Source organism: Sebastes umbrosus, chromosome 19 (genome assembly GCF_015220745.1).
Source record: "Sebastes umbrosus isolate fSebUmb1 chromosome 19, fSebUmb1.pri, whole genome shotgun sequence".
NCBI classification, from domain to species: domain Eukaryota; kingdom Metazoa; phylum Chordata; class Actinopteri; order Perciformes; family Sebastidae; genus Sebastes; species Sebastes umbrosus.
Genome location: NC_051287.1, coordinates 9,266,109 through 9,288,754, shown reverse-complemented (window position 1 = coordinate 9,288,754; position 22,646 = coordinate 9,266,109). Strand labels below are relative to the sequence as shown.

Genomic DNA, 22,646 nt, shown 5'->3' with positions numbered 1-22,646 from the left:
CACTGAACCCCAAGTTGGTCCCCTGGCTGCTTTAAAGCAACCCACTGCTCCTAAATGCTTAGGATGGGTTAATTTCGAAGGTCAAATTTCATGAATAGACCCATATATATGTGACTATATGTCATTGTATGTGATTCTAACAAAATTTAACTGAGCGATAGGGGATTTGGCCTTGCCGGAGGTCTGCGCACTGCGAGTGCCTTTCTACTTTCTTAAGATTCTCTCGAGTCAGTCAGTTGGTTGAGCGAATGGAACGGGACTACAAGCAGGAAACAACAAGCATGTCTTTTTACAAAAAAAGCACAAATCCAACTCAAGGTCCACTGCTCAGTTGTCATGGAGAAACCTACAGAGAAAGACCACCAGATGTGGATGAAAGTCCCTAAAAAGCTAGTGGGTGGACATTGAGTCAGGAATTTGTAATGTCAGACTAATGTTTCCAAGGTCAAGAATTCCTTTTCCTGCTCAACAAACAGTGTTTTCACCTCTTTTTCTTGTTTGTTTTGTGATAAACAACAGTGCATTGAATTGAGCAAGGATGCTTTGATCTACAGTATAGATCTAAAATCTTTACTCATCAAAATACAAGTTTGTTTTTGTCTCACCAACAGTGCTGGACGGCTGCACTGATGCAGCTCTATCCAGGGACTTCTGCTTCTTGTCTTTGTCCTTGTCCCTGCGTCTATGGCAGCGGTGGTGGTGGTGATGGTGGTGGCCTCTGTCCTGGCCATCGACTTGCCCCGGCCCCGTCGAGGACTGGGCCAAGCCGGGCCGTTCCAGGTCATACTCCCTCAGCCCGACCTCCTGGTGGCGCTGCGGCGTCAGCGAGGACGCAGAGCGCCTGATAGGACTGAGGTCGACAATCGGCTGAGAGGGTGAGAGAAACGTGGAGAGGCGTGAGGACAAAGGAGAGCAGAGGGGCGGCTGTGGCGGTTTGACCCAAACCACTTGTACTGGATCACCAAAATATCCACGACACACAAATGACACAACCAGTGGACGGCAATCTTTTGTCTTAAAACTGACGTTCTACCCGTTCTTCTCCAGGTACAGATGTAAGAAAAGTTTGAGAAGAATGAACACAATTCTTTGACAGAACTTGAGTACTTACTGTTACAGAACTTACATAATTTGTAAGCTAGCAGGAGTCTCTGCTAGTGAACAAAGAAGAGGTGGGGTGTTGACATTGGCCTTTGTGGCATTTTTTTGGCTTTTTCAACAATTGTAATCTTTCTGTAAATAGCTAATACTTGCTTATCAACACATTGTGTTTTATTTAAAGGAATACTCCACTGAAAACACATGTTTTAAGTATCAAACAACACTCACTGCCTGTTGGCTTGAAGGATGGCTCTGCAACGTTTGTAGCCTTGATTTAGGACTGTTATTCTACATAACATTGTACCTAACTTTAAGATATGTGAATGAGAATGGGTTCTATAGGTACCCAAGAGTCTCCCCTTTACAGACATGCCCACTTTATGATAATCACATGGAGTTTGGGGCAAGTCATAGTCAAGTCAGCACACTGACACACTGACAGCTGTTGTTGTCTGTTGGGCTGCAGTTTGCCATGTTATGATTTGAGCATATTTTTTATGCTAAATGCAGTACCTGTGAGGGTTTCTGGACAATATTTGTCATTGTTTTGTCTTGTTAAATGATTTCCAATATTAAATATATACATACATTTGCATAAAGCAAGCATATTTTCCCACTCCCATGTTAATAAGAGTATTAAATACTTGACAAATATCCCTTAAAGGTACATTTTGAACAGATAAATAAAATGTGCCATTAATTTGCGAATCACCGTAATCACAATTAACTATTTTAATCGATTGACAGCCCTAATTGTTATTATAAAATACAGCGGCTTTAAGTATTCAGTGGTGTGTTCCTTTAAAATCTTACATTCACCAATTTCTCTCCATAGATTACAGGACAATGACACTCACCCCACCTCATTCTTATCTCACTGACCGGTACAGCTACCAGGCAACAAACTGATGTGATAGAGAACTGGAACAACAGCTAAGTTACCACCCCACCTGCTGGTTGCTGCCTCGATCATGTCTGATGATTTTAGAAATAGTTTTTCAGGATTTTAGTTTCCAAATATGTTTATCTAGATTCCCCTAGAGCTATAATGTATTCAGTCATGATATCATGAGGAACTTTGAATACCCACTAGATGACATATGGTAGTGATGAAATGCTATTATCATGAATTGCTCTTTCACGGACAGATGTAGGGTGGTTGTGTTGTTCCTCTTGTTCCTACCCAACAGTCTATCCTGTAGCTACAGTCAGGGACAACAATATCACAACACTGCGGAGAATATCTATATTACCATTTTATCTAGTATGCAGTCTTAAAATCGTACTTTTTTGATAAATGTCTATTAAAAAGAAATAAAAAATCTACATATTTCTTTCAAACTACTAAAAGTCTGAAAGTGAGGATCAGTAAAAGATTCAAGAGATAAATCTAATTTTTTTTTTGCTTTCATGTGTGAAAAATAAGATTTTAAGACTGAAAGTAACATCAAACGACAGATAAGGTTGGACGGGTTTTTGTAGTGTAGTTGAAAGAAAAAAGTTATTTCAAAGCAAGAAAGCAGCAGTACTGTCCCTGCCTTGTTCCACAATCACACACCAACTCACAAAAGAAAAATACACACTACTACACTACTACATTACTACATAATGAAACTCACATACAGTACACACAACCACGTTTTACCAAAGTGTAGTACTGTATTGCTGTAAAGCAGGACAGAGTGCTCGACATACCCCGGGTACACATACTAATACCTTTCCAGGGATCTGGGTTATGTTTTGTGGACAATGTAAATTTGTGTGTTGCATGTGATGTATCTATCAGCAATTTCATGGAATGACCAGAGTATACTGTATATGTAGGAGGGTCACTTTGTCCATGATGGCGACAGAGTGTGAACTCTGCACTGAGATGAGAGGAGCACATGGAGCCAAACACACACATAAGAGAAGAAGAAGAAGAGGGAGAGGACGAGAGAAAAGGAAGAGAAAGAGAGAGGTGGCACAACAGGTGGTACATACTGCCAGGTGGGTCCCAGGGGCGTGGCGAGGGTGGCTCCGCTATCAGACAGCACACACAAGAGGGAGGTGGGCAAAACATTAGCAGTGGGCATCAGAATTAGGAGAAAGGGAAGACAGAAGATTAGAGAAGAGACTCAGGAAGGATAAGGCTGGTGATATTCTGAATTTTCTTGTTGTCTATAAACCGGACGAAAAGACCACTAACCATACTAACAGGTATTGTGTGTGTATCCAAAGCCTGTATATATCGTAGCGACCTGTCAATCACAAGGTAACCACGCCCTAAAGCATCTCCTGCTTTATGGTCTATTTTGACTCTAAATGGGACCATAATTTACTAAATGAACATCATGTTGTATTGAAGAAGACTTGAAACTAGCGATTGAGACCCTAAACTCATGTTTACAATGTTTACTGAGGTAATAAATCAAGTGAGAAGTAGGATCATTTTCTCATAGACTTCTTTTTGCAACCAGAGGAGTCGCCCCCTGCTGGCTATTAGAAAGAATGCAAGTTTAAGGCACTTCAGCATTGGCTTCACTTTTCAGACCCGGAGGTTGCCAGCTGTTTATTACCATGAACACACACACATACACCATCCTGCTACTGTAAATCCTAACTAGAGCACCAAATGTGTATTAATCTGCAGTTGAAAATAGTCCCAGACAAATGCAATATTTTCTTCTATTTCATTAATTGGCAGTTTTGGTCTTTTCATGGGATTTGTTGACAATAACAAAAATACAGGATAACACTAGCCTTATCCTCTACAGAGAAAGAGAGAGAGCGAGAGATCAAAATGCAACATAAACAATAAGGAAAGCACATGTTAAGTGTTGTGGGACAGCAGGGTGACACACAGAGAGAGAGAGACACAGACAAAAACACAGAGAGACAGCGAAACTAAACAGACAACATCAGACAGGTGAGACAATCCAGGAGACAGAGAAGTGATGGACAGAAAAATCATCTTGACATGACATCCATATGCAGCAGACAAGAGCAGCGACTGTAACTCCCAGCATGACAGTAAAAAAGGAAAATAAAATGTAACAGATGACAATAAGTGAAATTCATAAATATAAATGGATTAATGCAGTCAGGCAAAACTCAGATGTTAGATTATATTGTAGATGAGTGTGAATATTGTATGAAATTAAAAAAAATGATATTAATTGTATTAGTGAGGTAAACCAAATTTAAAACATTTTTTAAAATAGCATCCTTACTATTTCCAAGAAATTCAACTTACAATTTATCTCATGTTGTATTTACATGATCAGGTTAGTACGATGAAGGTCGATACTTACTGTAACAGGTGAATACAATATCTGTATTCCATTGCCAGCACCTCTGAAGCTCACTGACAGATTATATGTCATTAATCCCTCCACAAACAGGAATGAAAAATCAACAAGTTGTGGTTTTAAGGGGAGTCATTTCTATTTCTTTAACTACTTCTTATGGTAAGCTAATCAACCCTTCGTAACTCTCGGAAAGACAGGAAATAAAAAAAATAAAAATAATTATTCCTTTAAGAAAAGATCAATCTGAACGTGGTAAAACAACACTGAGGCCGACGTCAATTATTGTCATAAGTCAAGAACTCTCACTGCAGCTCAACTGGTCATTCAGTAACCAAATATCCAATAACTCCTGCCTTCTTTTGCAAACAAGTAACAATGGCACATTTTTAATCAGCCAATGACATAAGTGGTGTAAGACCTGAGATTTGAGGTGGTATTGTAGAGAAAACACAAATAAGCCAACAGGTTTGTTCATAGTCCCAGACAATTGTGTCCCTGGCTTTTGTTTGTTTCTAATTTAATAACTGTCTTATCATATTAATCAACTACCAACTATGTTGTGCACTTTGCTGAGTCCGTCTCTACCCTCAATTTGCTCCTCCTGTAACAAATGTGAAATTGTCAGACAGGAGAGGTCGCGCCGAGGTTGGCGGGATGAACTGATGTGGACTGACAGAGAGCAACTCTGCTCCTGTTAGCTCACGGCTTCTTTCAATAACCGCCAACCACTCAGCATCGCACCGGCCATTTACAGCCACCTGTTCACTGCCAAGCACAGACATTTCATTATTTTGTATTTCCTGTTATTCATTGCAGAAGATTATTTCTTCAAGAAAAATCTAAGCTATCCACAGTGTCTGTAGATTATTATTATTATCATTATATTATCACAAGAATGCAGCTCAAACAAAACAACTGTGAATAAGCCAAAGAGATTTTCCGTGAGCAGTAAAACAAGAGGCACAGCATCATGAGCACTGAGGAGCTTACGTAGTACTCAGCATTGAGTCGCGGCAGAGAAGCCGCTCTGCAGTGGCCCTCCAGGCTTGGATATTCCTCTGTGTCTGAAACGTCCTCCACCTGCTTCAGTTCGACAGATTCCTACGTGAAAAAGAAGTAGTGGTAGTAGTAGCATGTATGGAGGCAACACAGATGAAACAGAAAGTCAGAATGTAAAATAGCATTGATATGATGGTGTTCTCTCGGTGTCGATGTACCTGAGGTGTGGTGGAATATGGCACATCCTCTGACAGGCCTCTCTGTAGTTTCCTTCGGCCTTTGGGCCTCTGATGTGCCGCCTGAGAAACATCTCCGGACTGGGAATGTTTTATGGCACTCCTCTGGTTTAGTCTGTATACCAACATACAAGAGCAGCTAATCAGGGCTGTAGGTAAAGATATCAACTGAGGAAACACCATTTGAGTGTCTTTTCTTATAGAACCATATGTCGGTGTCAACTATTTGTCAATGAAAAATAAACTTTTAGACTTTTAGAGAAATCTGATTTAAAGGAAAAGTGTGTAACATTTCGGGAGATTTATTTGCAGAAATTGAATATAATATTAATTACTATGTTTTCATTATTGTATAATCACCTGAGATTAAGAATTGTTGTGTTTTCATTAGCTTAGAATGAGCCCTTCATATCTACATAGGGGTCAGGTCCTACAGTATCTACCGTAAATCTATAGTAGCCCAGAACGGACAAACCAAACACTGGCTCTAGCAAGAGCCTTTCATGTTTTTACGTTACCTGAAGGCCACCGTAGTTCTTCAACATGCTTGTGAAACTGAGGTAACGTGAGCCGCCAAGTGCAAAACCGTGGTACCGCCAGCAGCTGTCTGAAGTAGTGTTATTATGGTAAGGATGGCCTCTGAGCAAGGCAAACGGCATTACCACGGTTTTGCACTCGGCAGCTCATGTTACCGTAGTCTTGGTAAGGGAGGAGAGAGCGGAGCGGTACTCAGTTGGTTGCAATCTGCAACCACACCATTAGATGCCACCAAATCCTACACACTGTACCTTTAAGGAATTTTCCTACATTCCTAAATATTACTACGGAACATATTCTCGTGCAATTAAATCTATGTTGTGGATATATTATGTTTCTATGACAGAGAAGACAGTCACTTACATTGTGTCCCTGTGGACCGAGGTGATGGAGGTAGAGGGCAGTGTCTGTAGCTTGGCTTCTGGCTCAGGTGAAAAAGGCTGTTTGGGGCTGCAGATCGGTGGTTCTACTTCCTGGATGTGAGTGAGGGGCAGCATGGGACGAAACAACGACCCGAGTTTACTCTGCAAGACAGACCGACAGCAAATGTCACAAATGGAGTCATTGCGGCAGCAGAATACAGAAGTGTATACACACTGAGAGAGCACCAGATCACTTTTTTATGAGAGCAGAAGGATGTCGTTCTACTTGATTAATTCATGAAAAGCATCTGTCTTGTGCTGGTTGCTGCAGTTCTATATTTAAAATGACAATTGAATCTCTTGAAATGAGTTCATGTTGCTATTCATTTATATATAAAGCAAGTGAAATTAAAAATCATTTTATACACAAAATGATCCCAACTACATTTTGAATCCAAATGTTAGATCATACCACTCACTAAGACCTGAGTGTTTTCCCCTCTGAGCTGTAACACACTGTACCTGAGTTCCCCCTGTGTTTTGCTGCTGGAGTCTCTTGGCACGAGTCTGCTTATAGTAGTCAAAGATCATTAGAGCTGCATAGACCTTCCCCACAGTCAGCTCATTATCTGGAGGAGGAGGAGAGAGCAGAGTGAGAGACCGTTCCTCCATGTGGCCAGTAGATGGCGCCAGATGAGCAACAAAATACAACTCAGAGAAGCGGATATGTACAGTATGGTCAGCGTGGGCGTGAACTGAGCTGTGCTGTCATGCTTACTAGAAAAACAAAGGACAAGACTGTAAACAAGCTACACCTTAAAAAGTTATTTGTACATTATTGAACCATCAAGGTGTTGAGAAGAAGTAGAAGTATCTTCAAAGAAAATAATGCAAATCAATGCACTAACATCAAGAAAACAGACACGTCTCTATAGAATCTTCACTAGAATCTATGAAATAAGTGAAATGTGTTGATTTGTATTAGTAACAAGCTGAAATGATCTCACCATACTACAGATTCTTTCTTTCTTTCTTTCTTTTTAGGAAAATAAGACTCAGAAAGGGACAAAAATGACTTGCAAGGAGGGATATGTTTTGCAGTGCACAGCCAAATAAAGAAGACAGAGGAAAACAAACAGGAAGAGGTCAAGTGACAAACAGCTGGGTTTCAGTGGAGCCCAGTAGAACCCAAACAGAACTGTGTCTCACATTTAGGTGGCGTCACCAGCAGGTTTGCGATCTTCTGCGACAGGTTGGGCCACACTCGGTTTATCTCCCTCTTCAGATCAGCGTCGCACAAATGCTGCGCCAGGACCCCTGAGGAAGGGCCCACAAACACGTCACATCAAATCTGCACCACAGCGATCACAGCCATTTGCATGAACATCACAGCCGTCAGTCCGGCCGCGAGGGGGTTCTGGATTTTGTAGTTTTAGTCGCTCACCAGATGCCAGTTTGATCTCCAGGGCTGTGCGAATCAAGGCCATCAGCGTGGAGGTGAAATGCACCGTCTTGTCCTCCGCAATTGGCATGTTCATCTTCACCAATCGCTGAGAGGAATGGAAGCAAAGAGGAAGGGCCATGAATCAGGAACACATAACCAACAGCTGAGGGACAGGAGGCTGGATTAAAGATGGGACTATGACTGAAATTAAAGGATAGTTGTTCCAAACTTTAGCTTTGTACAAAAACTCTGGTTCTCCCTCAGATGATGTAGTTTATGTCTTTCAAATAAGAAGTAATAATACTTATTTTTGTATTGTTTCAGTCCAGAGGAACTTCACCGTTAATGATTGTTTTCATTAGCGATCAATCTGTCAACTATTTTTCTGATTAGCCTCTTAATCATTTAATCTATAATTTGTCAGAAAATAGTGAAAAAAGCCCACTACAATTCCCCGGAGAACAATTTGTGTCTTGCTTTGTCTGACCAACAGTCGTAAACTCAAAGACATTTATTGTACAATAATATGAAACAGAAAAACACATCAAATTCTCACATTTGAGAAGCTGGAACGAGCTAATGTTTGGCATTTTTGTTTGTTAAATGACTTAAAGCTAGGGTTGGCAATCTTCTTCAAAGACATTTTTTGTTATATTTGTTGTTGAAATTCTCTTTACATCCCAAAAGCAATCAATAAATCAAATGATTTTACTAAAAAAGAGAAGAAAATCTGGTATCTGTGGCTGTAATAAGCCCGTCCAATCATTTCATTCATTCAATCATAGTGCTGCCAGCTACTTCCATTGGAAAAGAGTTGGCAACACTGGGCTGGATTTTTCAGTTGGATCAATTTTAAAATCTAGCGTACTCTTGCTGGTTTCCTAAGATTACCAACCCTATCTTTAATCAATTAAGAATATTATTGTCGATTCACTTTCTCCCTTTACACTTCAACGATTAGTCAACGAATTGTTTCAATCCATGCAGAGGCCTCAGCCTATGCGCCCACCATCCATGCAGCACTAAACATGGAGCTCTGTGCTGTTTGTGGCTGCTGCTGTTGCTATGAGACTATTACAAATCCACCGGAAGTGCAGCACGCTTCTACTAAAAGCTGAAATACGATTAGGTTGATTATCAATGGGCTCAGAGAACAAGCTAAGCTCCTACTGCTACTGGAAACATGCAGCAGCACAACTACGCTCTGGAAATAATGACTTGGAGGCCTGAGGTCGCTGATGGACACACAGCTCTGGAAGGAGAAAACTATCCATCAAACTGTAAATGTACTTAAGACATTGACACGGTTTTTCAAATCTATATTTACTCACATGCCATATGTGTATTGAAAGAGTTACTGGTGGCTGTAAGCATTCCTCCTCCCCATACTGTCCGTAAAGCTATCCCACTGTAGTGCGACTACACTATAAAGAGTCCTCGCTCGGTGCAAAAATGCAGCTGAAGCGAATATAATAAAGTGGGTCTTTAACATGACAGTCGTGAGCAGGTGCACGCAAGGAAACACTGTGAGAAAAAGCTTTGAAAGATCCCTACTATTTTGTTAAGTGAGACTGCTGAAGCCTCATATCGTTGGGTTTGGACTGTTAGTTGGACAAAACAAGCAATTTAAAAATGTTACCTTAAGGTCTATTGTCTGACATTTTATAGACTAAATGATGAATTGGTTAATTAAAATAGTAATATAACAGTTACTGGCAGCCCTACGTTGTGGTGCGCTGCTAAGCACTAAAATCTAGTAATTATTGGTAGCAATTACTCGGCAGCAGAGGAGCTTGATTATCATTTAATATATTATTTATTTCTACAGTAAGTTATGAAACTTAAAATGCAGGCATTCATTGTAAAAAAGTAGAAACTGATCAGCATAAATCCACGCCATGCAAGGCTTCTGGATCAATGCTTTAATGAAATGTTTCATTCACACATGCATGCTTGAGTTAGTACAGCACATTGACAGTGATGCTGGAGGGACGGTAGAGGCATGTACTGGATATGGAACTTCTAATTAAAAGAAGAAAAAAAATAAGAGCTGAAAGTTGAAAGCAAAAATTATAAGAAACATCAGAAACATTTGTGAAAAAAGCAAATGTGTACAGTAGCTGATGGCTCTCTGATTTCCTTCAAAATAAGATAAGAAAAAAGAGATAGTATATCCACTGTGGGAGCGCAACAATACTGATGAAGGGATGGTGATATGAGGAGGAGGAGGAGGAGTATGTGCCTTAACTGGAAAGCATCTACGCATGTAAAGTCTTGCATCTTTTTCCCAGAAAGAGTGGAAGTATGACAGCTGCAGACCACGAGCATTAAACAAATAAAGAAACACGTAATCAAAAAGCACCTATGCTCATGGGACGGATGCTTGATTCAACATGCACACACACACACACAGGTACAGACGGTGAAGTTAGAGGGAGGAGAAGAGAGGAAACGGATCCCTGGAGAGGGTGAAAGAAAGCTCATCCAAAACAGAGAGTGAAGCTTAGCCTCCAGACAGAACATGAAACTGGAAACAAGAGGGTAACGGGGACAACTGTGACTATCAGGGGGACATGTACTCATTAGGGAGGGAGGTTAACAAGGAGCGCGATCAACAAAGTAGTGGGAGGGGAAAAAATAGAGATGAGGGTGGGGGGGGAAACTTGCTCTGAAATGCACTGCTGCTCTCTCTCTGTGTCTTTGTTCACGTATTTTTCTTTGCCGATTCACAAAAACAGGAGTTATATTTGGATACGTGACCACGTCAGACCCAGACATTTTTAACTGGGGCAAGGGCAGGGCTGGTTTAACTGTGATTCATTTGGACAGCTGTGCGTGCGCTGAAACCATTCACATTAAGTCTGCATGCTAAGAGGTAAGCAGCTGGCACGGGGATTACCTGGGGATTGTTGACTTCACTAGTCTTACATATAATCGCGGGATAAATGTGCCAGGTTCTCCTTCATTCGAGTCAGTGCTGGAGCTGATGAGAGGATGGTGAAAGTGTTCTTAAATGTCACATCTTGCAGTGTTGAGAAAACCCCTCAATAATTACTGATTAGCATCTGAATCCAGATGAGACTAAATCGCTTGCCAAACCATACACCCTAAATTCACTTGAAATCTGTGAACAGGTTTTTACAATTTTCCTGGTACGACTGTTGTAATGCATCTTTTGGCCACTAGGGGACAAAAGAACTATTTATTTTACCATTCCACGTTATAAATCTGATTATTATCCACTGTCCTTTTAACTCCAACTCCAGATGAAAAGTCAGGGGATCTCCAAAGTCGATAGCATTCATCCACTGGGGACCATGAATGTCTGCACAAGATTTCATGCCAGTTATCCAGCAGGTTGCATCTTGAAAGGTAGAGTATTTTCTTTATCTCACAGATATCTACAGCAGTCTGCCCAGAATAATATTATCCGGGGTTTAACCAACGTTTTAAATCCACTCTGCTCTTCTTCTTCTTCTCTGGATGTGAATTAAGTCCACTGCATGAGCCTATGGCAGGCCAGAGCTGTGTCTGGCACAGCCTGTGGAAACATTGGTTTCGCCCCAGGCAAACACTTTATCATTTCAGGCAGATTGCAGACATCAGTGAGATCACAAAAAATATTTGAAGATGCAACCTGGTGCTGGATGACAGGTAAAACTATAAAGATTTTTACCCCTAAGATTTACATACAAATCAGAGAGTAACATACACTTCTGAAGTCATAAATGGGGCTAGGTCTCTACCAACTCCTGGGTAAAATATTTGGCTCTATAGCTGCTAGATGTTCCACTCTCCTCTCCTGATAGTCGCTCACTTTGTCTGTCTGCCATTTGACGCTGGTCAGGTAGAGTACAGTGGGTTCATTAGAGCTTGTTTGCTGAAAACAACTACCTGCTGCTGCTGGAAACATGGTTGATGAAGCAAGCTAAAAGAGGCTCACTAAGAGGACTTTGTGGAGATATGTCAAATATTATTGCCCTCTGGTAGATGAAATGTACAACGAACCCTCGCAGAGCAGGACACAGAGCTTCACAGATGAACAGAAAGAACAACACAACAGCAGGCCAGAAGATATCGGCTGCGACACACTGACAGAAGCCTGAAGATGTTTGACAGGAGGAAGCAGGGGGAGCCAGCAGTGACTGCAAAGAGGGAGGGGAACAGAAGAGGGAGGAGTGATTCTACCTTATAGGCGACTCGGGGTGGACATTTCTTTCCCAAACCTAGCGGAGGGGACATGTCCCGGAGCATCTCGTACATATCGCGGTAAGTCATGCGGCCGCTTCCCAGGGGGGAAAGATGGTGGTAGGAGGAGGCCATGGAAGGAGGAATGAAGATTTTCCCAGGTGAGGAGGTGTTGGGATTAAAAAGGGGGGGGGTAGGGGAAGTTACATAATAACAGAAAGTGGTAAAAATCAAAAAGAGAGAATGGGAGGGGGGGAAAGAAAGAGGAAAACACAGAAATCCTTGTTAATAAGATTTCCAGGATATCATGATGTGGAATGCCATCCTGGTCGGGTTTAAGGATTCAGGAGTGGATCCCAGAGGAAGAGAGAGGGGAGGATGCTCCGGAGGACTCCCTGTGCAGAGATGCTGGATGGAGGGATCATGGTGGAAGATATGCATTTGGGAACTAGAGTGCATTTTATGATAAAGGCTTACTACACCCAAAATCTATCTCACCACCTGAAGGCTCGAAATGTGGCTCTAAAAAGTTTGTAGCTCGGTACATTTCTTACAGTGGATTCCAATGGCAACCTAGTCTAGAAACTTCTTAGACCACTCCTGCAACATAAACCCCTCTTTCCACCAATGACCCTTATATTTGTTATGTTGCAACAACTTTTCCAATAGATTACTATATATACTATAATTTTTGTCTTTCTTTTTTTAGCCATGGCTCTGAGTCATTGGAATCCATTATAATCCAAGCCGACTACAGTGATTGTTCTTCTCAAAGGAGCAGCTGCAAACTTTCCAGAGCCACCTTTCAAGGGTATTATTATTTCAGAGTCTAAAGATAGATTTTCAGTGGAGTATTCCTTGAAGATGCTCTCTGTTTCTGCATGCTAAGAGACATTAGCAGTAACCAGAGTGGAAACAAAGCACACAATGCTCTCTCATCACTGCCCACTCTTCTTTCATATCTGTGTTTAGGAGCAGCGAAATACCTCAGACATCGCATTAGATGCCTTTTGTTTGAGCCTGACTTGCGGCATTGTTTCCTGCACTCGCCATGGTTACCTGCCAGCTGGTTAGTGGAGGATCAATGCGTGTTTGTATGCATGTGTGGTCGGGTCATTCTCTGGCACCGCAGGGAATGAGAACAGACATTCACAGTCCGAAGCCATCACAGTCCCTTTGAAAACAAAAGGACTGTGTGGGAGTGCAAACCTTATAAGCCACCCTGTTGGGGCACTTCTTCCCCAGGCCCAGGGGAGGCGAGATAAAACGCAACAATTTGTACATATCCTGATAGCATATCCTCCCGCTGTAAAAGATAAGACATGTTCAAGAGGTTAGGTCACAGGTCATTTCATTACATCTATAATAATCTGTTGGCGGGCATTAACATGGAGGTAAACACTCAAGAAGTAGCAGCATAAAGAATATAACATACTCTATTGTTTCAGTTTTTAGTTTTCTGACTAAATCTGTGAATTTGTTAGTGTTTAATTTGACTATACATTTTTTCATACATTTTTTTTCTTCCCCTCTTTCCTCACATTTTCTTCAAAAGGAATAAAGTCTGAAAAAGAATTCATATTTGATTCTTGATTACATTTCTTTATGTTTTTTTGTACGTTTTTTCTCCCAATGTAAAGGTTTGAAAGCCCAAGACACACTGTCCAACCCATTCTCACTCCAAACCTGTCAAATACCCCCGCTTGCATTACTTTTGGACGTGTCAGGGATGGCGTGTCAATATAGGCTTGTTACAAGCATAGAGTAATTTCAAAATAAACCTCTGTTTTCACAGGAAGTTAGGTTTAGGCAACACAACCACTTCGTTAGGGTTAGGAAACGGTCGTGGTTGACGTTAACTTCTCTGACTCACGTGACTCACAGGACTAATTATACTAAAAAATTCACGTGAGTAACGACTCCCGTCGGTATGAATAGTTTTGATGCGAAATATTCGTATTGTTTATTTTTTCATGCCCCAAGTGTGTAAAGGATGAATTTATTGGTGTTTATTTTGACTATTAGAAGATGCAATTTTCATACATTTTTCACTTGTTTTTGCTTACTTTTTTTCTTACTGAGAGAGAAAGAGGAAAATAGTGTGACACATAATCCCTGGCTTTTCTGTGTTTACTCCCAAATTTCCTCACATTTTCTTTTTTTGCTCATCACAAAAAGAGCCCAGGGCTGTAGCAAGGATTTCAGAAAAACTGAAGTCTGCAGTCGATTTTAGAAATAGATTTTTAAAAAATGAAAGGAATGAAGTCTCAAAATAATTCACATTCAATTCAAAGGTTTTGTTGTTTGTTTTTTTCCAATGTAAAGGTCTAAATATAGAATGAAAACCCACTCCACACTGTCAGGAATACAGTTTTGGTAAGAAATACTAAATCCTTTATTTATGATTGTTTTAGTTCACCGTAAAATAGTCAAAGTAAAGTATACCAAGTCTAAATATACTGGAATCAGAATTTGAAATGTGTACGTTCTTAACTGTAGAATGTGAACTTAAAACCCCCAAATGGCTACAGCCCTGAGTTTACTGTAAATTAAAGTGGTCATTTTCTTCATGCAGCAGAAAACACAACAACTTTTGGATGTGTGAGAGACATAAAATTGTGAAATCAGTTTAAACCGATCTGCTCCTTTTCAAGAACTCTGTGAAAACAAGTAAGCCTTAAATATACCTTCCATATTCTTTGCATCAGCCTGAAATAAAACTGAATTAAAGCAGTTGAAGATCAGCTGAATGTAACTGTAGGCACATCTCTGAGAGCAGCTAATTTATATTCAAAGGAATAAATAATAATTCCTCCCCCGTAATGTCTGTCAGGAGATGGCAATTTCATATTTCACATCTCGCACCTCTCCTGGAGTCCTGACTCACTGACAAGGCTTCTGTGAAGCCTTCGTTAAAACTTAATGAGCCTTGCATAATCTGAGACAGATTACGCCTCACACTGTCTCACGCAGAACTAGTATTGTGCTTCAGTCAAGTTAACGCTGTCAGTGTGAGGGGCAGAGAGGGCGCTGACATCAACCTGTATTCCGCCGCTGGAGGGATAGAAATACTCGCTCTCTTCACACCACAGTGACAGACTGAGGAGATTTGGAGCTCGCCAGCTTAGAGGCAAAGAGGGCTGAGTGGACGCCAAGCGGAACGCTGGATTCACACGCATCAGTCCGGCCGACAGGGGGCTCGTCACCAGCCTCAGCCAGCTCCGGGCTCAAGCTTAATGTCATTCACCCGCCGATGCTAAGATGGGATTTCTCCAGTTCCACGTCAAAGACTCATCCGGCTGGAACTCAGAGCTTAGAGTTCCCTGTTTCCTAGCATGCCTCTCTTCCCAAAAACAAACCCCCTCCTCTTTAACCCTGACACTGGCTGACATTACGGACTACACTGTAGCTGTGCAGGTCAGAGATCGGCAGCAGCACTCACCAGGCAGCGGGGTCATACTCTGCCCACACGCGGATGAATTCGTCAAGGTGATGAGGCCCCAGGATGGAGGCGTCCCTGGTCAGATACTCAAAGTTGTCCATGATGACAGCGACAAACAGGTTCAACATCTAGAAAATGAAACATAAGTGTGTAAAAAGAAAACAACTAAAGTAACAATGATCAGCTCTAACTAGCAGTTGATGTTTGAAAACATGCAACTAAACTTCAGTATAATTTCTGACATCAGAACACTCAGTATGAGACGAGATGGGAAAGCCCTCTGTCTTCCTTCACACTGACCAGGAATGAGCAGAGGAAGATGAAGGAGACGAAGTAGAAGTAGGCAAAGTCACTTCCGCAATCCTTCCCCACATTTCCTGAGAGCCGATCACACGGCCGGTTACTGAGACACGCCAACATGATCTCATGCCACGCCTCGCCTGTCGCACTCCTGAAACACACACAGTGACAGGAGCAGAGGTTGGTGTTATCAGTTGGTACTGGATTTTTGTGGCACCAGGATTTTTAGAATATGGAAGCAGGATTACCTGAAGAGGAGAGTCAAGGCCTGGAAAAAGGTCTGGAAGTTGTTGTGGTGATATATTGCAGTCTCCTCATTCAGCTCGATGTTTCCAAACACCTGAGGCAGCAGAAGAGCAGTAACATTGTTATAGAAAACATTGTTATAGAAGACTATAAACCAAGTTATTAGGGGCTTTAATACCTGACCCAGCTGAACCCACTGGAACCAAATTACAGAACTCCTGAGTCTAGTCTGAGTGAGTCTAGTGAAATAACCCAGAGGTCTGTTTTTAAATATGTATTTGCCCCTCGGCATGTCCATGCCGCTGGTTGCTGGGCCCAGGAGAACTCTGACAGCAATCAAATATATATGTAGCATCTTGACCCTGTACGACAACAGCTACTGACTTTTCAGCACAAACACTGTGACAATCTTCTTTGTAAGAGGAATAAAAAAAAAAGTAGGTAATGTGTTATATCAGCTAACTCTAAAAATGGAAAAATCAAAACCCCTGCTTGTACAATCTTATGCAATCCAAGGCAATAGCCATGCAATACAGACTTGGTTTGTGAAATGTATAATATAAAAGTTTTATTGAGACTGTGTCAGAGATGTGTGGATGGATGCAGCTCTATTAGGTGTTGTACTGGAGGACACGGTTAACAAAGGTACAGTAGCGTTTATTGCAGGGTTGTTGTGTTGGATTGATATTTTACAGATGTTACTTATACGGTCTTTCTCCTTCATCTGTCTCGAGAAGAGAGATGGTTGTGAAACGGAACTGCTTGGTTAGGTTTGGGAACACATCATTGTTTGGGTTAAAATAAGTATGTTTGCAGTTACTATAATATGTACGTGACGTAGTATGTGAAGTCGTACGTGACGTGGTTACATAGTAACGTAAATACGTACGTAACCAAATACTAACATAGTAACGTATGTAATGTAAAATAACTCCACAACCTAATATAACTCAACATGATGATTCTTGGTTTCCCACGGGACCCACTCATCCTGACCTTCTCCCTATGTGGACTTTGTCGCTATTTATACTTCGTCACCTGACTTCCTTCTTTGCTCCCGTCACAATTAATACGGTCACTAGAGGTCACCGCCTAACAACAAACGTAAAAACAACAACCTCCTAACACCTCTATAGCTCTGGTTGCCTTGTAACCTCAGATTGATGACAAGATTCCAGGAAGTCACTGCTCCTGCCAAAGAAATAGTCCAGCACATCACTCCCCGTAAAACCACAAATGGTCATTTTTACACTTTTTTTGTACGGATTAAATGAAAAAAGATATAACGTGTTAATTAGTGAGCTAGAGGTGCTGGTAGGTTAATCTTTCTTACTTTTGGACGGAGCCAGACTAGCTGTTTCCCACTGCACACGGACCACAGAGAGATGTGCCGAGGCTTTTCAGGATCGGGTAGAATCTAATGTTATGTTTTCTCTGTTGATCCAGTTAGTTTGCTTGCTTCCGTGGCTGCAGAAGGCTGTGTTTGTTTGCCAATTTGTGTCATATGTGGCAACGGGGTGCTGCAATGGGCAGTGGACGGGATCACACCGGCCAAAACAAAAACAGACGTTCTGGACCAGAAAGGAAATGTCAGAGGAGAACATACTGGCGGCAGCATTGTTGTCGGAGAAGCCAGTATTTCAACCCTGCATGTTTCCTTAATCTCTGATGACATATTATGGTAATTTTATGATTTATTACAGTAAATATATTACATATTAATCCTTTAAACGCATTACAGACAAACTAACTGAACTAGCAAAATTGTATTGCAGCATTCTGCATTGTAATATTCTTGTTTCTGGACATGTTGTAATGCAATATTGCCAACGTATTAAAGTGATTCTAGTTCTTATTCTGGTTGATGTGACCACTACTTACAATAATAAAGGTGTAAGTTGTCCCACACAGTTCTGAGAAGAGGTTCAATTAGCCAAAATAGGTAACAACACCTATGGAGGGTCACCATGGGTGTGTAGGGGTTAACACTCTTTCGGAGGCATCCATCACTTAGTCATTACAGTCTGACTTGCTTTAGTCCAGCTGGTCGTGTCACAACTCACCTGCATTCCAATGATGGCGTAGATGAAGAACAGCATGGCAATGAGGAGGCAGACATACGGCAGGGCCTGAAAACAAACACATAAATGCAGGTTAAAGACACTCAGAGCTCAAACAGATACAACCTCTCTCTCATACACAAACACACCCTCTTGTGATCTCTCCATCTGTCTCTGTACACACACACACTCATAAATCGGATACCTCACAGAGGACTAGCGCCCTTGTAAGATTTTACCGTCTTATTTAAGAACCCGAGCACTCAACCTGACCTGCAGGGTCGATTCTTTCAACCAGCTATTTATATATCGCTGAAAGGAGGAGGCGAACATTTGTTGTAATTAAATAGGCACCTTTTAACACTCTGCAGCTACTGTCCATTTTCATTGGGCTTAAAAGCTCTTACCGCTGACATTAAACCTGCTATAAATTCCCTCGGCCGCGGCCCGGCGCGCCGCATTTAACTCAACTTGTCCCAGAGGATTTGGAGAGCAAACCGGCACAGGGTGAAAATCCGAACTAGTGTCTGCTGAGTGCTATTTAGTTTGATTTTAACAGCGTACCTTTGCCTGCTTTTGAGCCTTCTCTTCCACTGCTTGCATTTTCATGTGATATCTTTTTATTCAACGATAAATCAATCTGATTGATGAATTTAATGTTAATAAGTTGAATAAATCCACATCTGCATTCTTATTCGCTTGTGTCTTTCCCAGGGGTGAAAGTACATTGAAGTTCTTGCCGGTACTGCTAGGCTATCCTAACCTTCATCGCTTGATATTGTTCTCCGACCCCCAGTTTCATGCATCCCTGAACAATGTTTGTATGGTGTAAAAAGAAATAAGAAACACTTGACATCATGTATAGCAAATGATTTATTTAAATGGTGAAAGTGCTGCAGAATAAGTCGTAAATGTTGATAAAACTTTTCAAGTTTGGAGTTGCTGTTCCGACTGGGGATATTCACGTGAATTTTACCAGTCGGGAACTTGTATTTCCGATTAATCCGACACCACATGAATGCAGCACAAATGCCCTATCTGGCAATGTTATTGAAAGTGAAACAGCATTGCCACATGTGTCAACAAACCGAGCTGTGATTAGGGATATTTGATACACCACACAGTTGTACCGGCAGGGATACATAACCTACAGTAGTGCACAGATGGGGTTTCCATGGTTGCCACGCATAGCGCCTGGCATTTACTCGCAGGGCGCGGAACATGTTAGCAGATGTGTTTTCTTTTTGGAAATGCAATCGTGAGTGACGGGTTGTACAGTGTGTGGGTTTTGGCAGGCAGCTGCTGTCCCCTCTTAGCGATACTGCGTACCGGCACTGAATCTTTTAATGGTACAAAGTACCGGACCGCACCGGCCTACTTTCACCCCTGGTCTTTCCTGACTGAATTTCTTTCTGTAAAACACTTTTAGTTTTGAAACATGCATGAATCAAGTTTACTTATATGTGTTACACGTATGTCCAGAGGCACGTACAGTTAGTTTGTGTGATCGCTCACCTTGAAGGACTGAACAAAGGTCCACAGCAGGATGCGGATGGTGTAGCCCTGCCGGAGCAGCTTGATGAGACGAGCCGCTCTGAACAGCCTCAGGAAACTCAGGTTGATCATCTTGTCCTGGGAGAGAAAACAGAGACTGAGGTATTATAATGGACCCAGGATAAAAGGATTTAAAGCCATACTATGTAACAAAAACTGACATATACTTCATTCTACAAATAAATTCATAGCAATAAAACACACCTTCGCTCAAGTTTTTACACTTAAAGGAACAAGGGAGTCAATCCCCATAGACCCCCATGTTAAAATGCCCAACTTTACAATAGAAATAAACATGTTTACAGCCTGGTACAAAAGAAACGGTTTGGGTCTCTATAGCTGATTTCCCCTTTCATGACAACTATACAGGGGATGAATTTTTATACAACTCACCAGTTTAAATTATATTAAAGCTTAAGGTTATGCATAATTAAGGGCATGGCCACTTTGAGTGACAGGTGGGTGCCGTCACAGCCGCCAGCTGTCTGCTAGGTGTCACCTCAGTCACTGAACTTCTCAGCCTCTGGGCCGTGTTTGTGAGGTTGGTGCCTCTTGGAGATATTTCCTGCACGTATCGGAAAAATAATATGGCTTGCTGTGCGGTTAATTGTATGACGGGCATCCTGCTGGCCAATGTGCGGGCTTTGGATGATTGGCTGCCACTGGAGGACCGCCCTGACATCAGTTTCCAACGGGATATCGGGAACTGTAATGTCCGTGAAACTTGGCTAAATCCTGCAATAAGCACCATTCAACCGTGACTCTTTTAATTACCTATCTGACAGAACAGAGGACTCTAAGAAAAAAGGAGGAGGCGTGTGCTTTATGGTGATTAACATTAAGGCACAAATTGAAGGAGCTGACAGGATTGCTTTTCACTGGAGTTGTAACATCAACGTTCCCTTGTACAATTTCATGCAATAAATAAAGCTACATTGATTGATTGATTTGAAGTAGTCTGTGCTCCACCTCTTTCAATATGTGAAATTCTAATGTTAGTATTATTTCAGGTTTCAGGTTTCAGGTTCAAAGTTGCAGGTGATCATACACTGATGAAAATATAGTTATGGATATTCTATTCCAGTTCTGCCAAATAGATCCCCCAAAATCCTAAACACTGGTCCTTTATATTAATCTTGTATCATTATCTGCATCACAAATCAAAGTGGATTGAACAGAGATAATACACATTAATAAGATGGTAAAAACAGATTTTTCCATCATTCTTTTTCCTTTAAATGTTTAGTTAAGGTTGAAGGGTTAAATACTTTACATTGCAAAACATGTCAGTCCTAACCAGATTTAGACTATATAAGGTCTAAAATAGTATCTAACAAGCACAAAAAACATGCCAGGGTGGTGAGATAATATATTTACAATACAAACCAACCAACCAATTTAAAGTATTTTGTAGAACCAAGTCATTTGTTATTCTACTGCAACTGAAATTGCTCTGGATGATTGTGTCGCTGCTATAACACACACATCTCTACCAGCTTAATAGGTGTTTTTCTGTTACATCACGTCACATTGAGGATTCAGTAAGTAGGCAATTTAAACTAAGACTGTGGGAGAGAAACAACACACACCGACGGGGGAATTGACAATATCAGCGGCCAACAAGAAAAGCCACTTACCGTCTAGAGGTGTCAGATGTGACAGAGGGGGCAGAGTGAGGGCACAGGCGCCAGCAGAGACACAGCAGAAGATGGGAACAGCAAGAGAAGGGAAATAAGCACAGAGAAGGAAAAGCGAAAGAGAAGAAGACTAATGATCACATGAAAAGAAAGTCACACAAAGAAAGAGACCAACTTTGCCACAAAGAAAGCAACAGGTGCTCTGCCTCAGCCCTCCATCTCCACAAATACTGTTGCCCATTTCTGTTTGCTGTAATTCAACAGAGGAAAATAAAACTGTAACAGCAGTATCGCTCCTCCTGTTGCTCCCAAAGATACCTTTGTTTTGTTTGTTTTTTTTCATTTTCATTATTGATTTTCATGATTGCATTTTTTTTGGGCTTGCAATTTTCTTGGCTGAGCTTTTGATTGGAGGGCTGAGACTGTGGGAGCATACCAAAGCATGACTTCTACATTCAGGATTTATAAGTTACATTAAAGCTTCAGTAGGTAGAACGTTTTTGGCATCATTGGGCAAAAATTCCACAATAATCTTTCAGCATATTGTAATTCAAGTGTTCTGAGAGAAAACTAGACTTCTGCACCTCCTCATGGCTCTGTTTTCAGGCTTTAAAAAATCTAGCGTTCCTATTGGCTGTGCTCCGGCTGGTGGGCGGTGCTTGGTATTTCCTCAACTTCATCTCAACATGGCTGCAGGGTCACAACCTTTCTCATTTTACATCTAAACAGTACACTACAAGATGTTTCTGAAAACATTTGGCATTACAGTAACAGAATATTGATTCATATTTGATCAACGCTGCCTAGTTTGACCATTTGGTCGGAGTTCATGAGTGATTGACAGCTGCTCAGAGACAGCAGACTCGAGCTCGGCTCTGATTGGTTGTTTGCCTCCAGACTGTGAAATTTTTCAGATGCCATTAGGAGCACCGGAGGACACAGAGGCACATGATTTTTTTTCAGATTACCTGTCTCATGCATTACTGTCAGGATAAAGTGACCGTTTTATAAAAATAACTTTTTTTAATCATATTTGCTCCATTTCTACCCACTGCAGCTTTAAAGTGGTTTGTTCAGATTGGTAATGTTTGAAAAATAATAAAAAAGACCCATCTTTATTGAACACAATTACATGCAAATTAGTGCTGAAACCATTCGTCAATTACTTGTTTATTCAGTTAGTCAACTGACATTGCAACAATTTTAATAATCCGTCAATTGTGATGTTTTGTTGATTTCCTCTGTTACAT

General features: G+C 41.2%; 1 protein-coding gene across 3 annotated transcripts in view; it reads right to left on the bottom strand.

Moving 5' to 3' along the window:
- cacna1bb (calcium channel, voltage-dependent, N type, alpha 1B subunit, b) overlaps positions 1–22,646 on the bottom strand; it is a 161,868-nt gene that overhangs the window by 5,817 nt on the left and 133,405 nt on the right. The window contains exons 37-51 of one of the 3 annotated variants that reach the window (XM_037752462.1): positions 21,397–21,399; positions 19,721–19,837; positions 18,209–18,274; positions 16,148–16,239; positions 15,900–16,050; positions 15,600–15,727; positions 13,367–13,463; positions 7,970–8,075; positions 7,735–7,842; positions 7,048–7,154; positions 6,527–6,687; positions 5,609–5,741; positions 5,382–5,492; positions 3,085–3,123; positions 606–867 (exon numbers count right to left, since the gene is read on the bottom strand). In XM_037752462.1, the coding sequence (XP_037608390.1) occupies positions 606–867; positions 3,085–3,123; positions 5,382–5,492; positions 5,609–5,741; positions 6,527–6,687; positions 7,048–7,154; positions 7,735–7,842; positions 7,970–8,075; positions 13,367–13,463; positions 15,600–15,727; positions 15,900–16,050; positions 16,148–16,239; positions 18,209–18,274; positions 19,721–19,837; positions 21,397–21,399 (1,681 nt within the window). Of the gene's footprint in view, positions 1–605; positions 868–3,084; positions 3,124–5,381; positions 5,493–5,608; positions 5,742–6,526; positions 6,688–7,047; positions 7,155–7,734; positions 7,843–7,969; positions 8,076–12,157; positions 12,255–13,366; positions 13,464–15,599; positions 15,728–15,899; positions 16,051–16,147; positions 16,240–18,208; positions 18,275–19,720; positions 19,838–21,396; positions 21,400–22,646 lie in introns of all 3 variants that reach the window. The other 2 variants (XM_037752464.1, XM_037752463.1) reach the window with 2 other exon arrangements.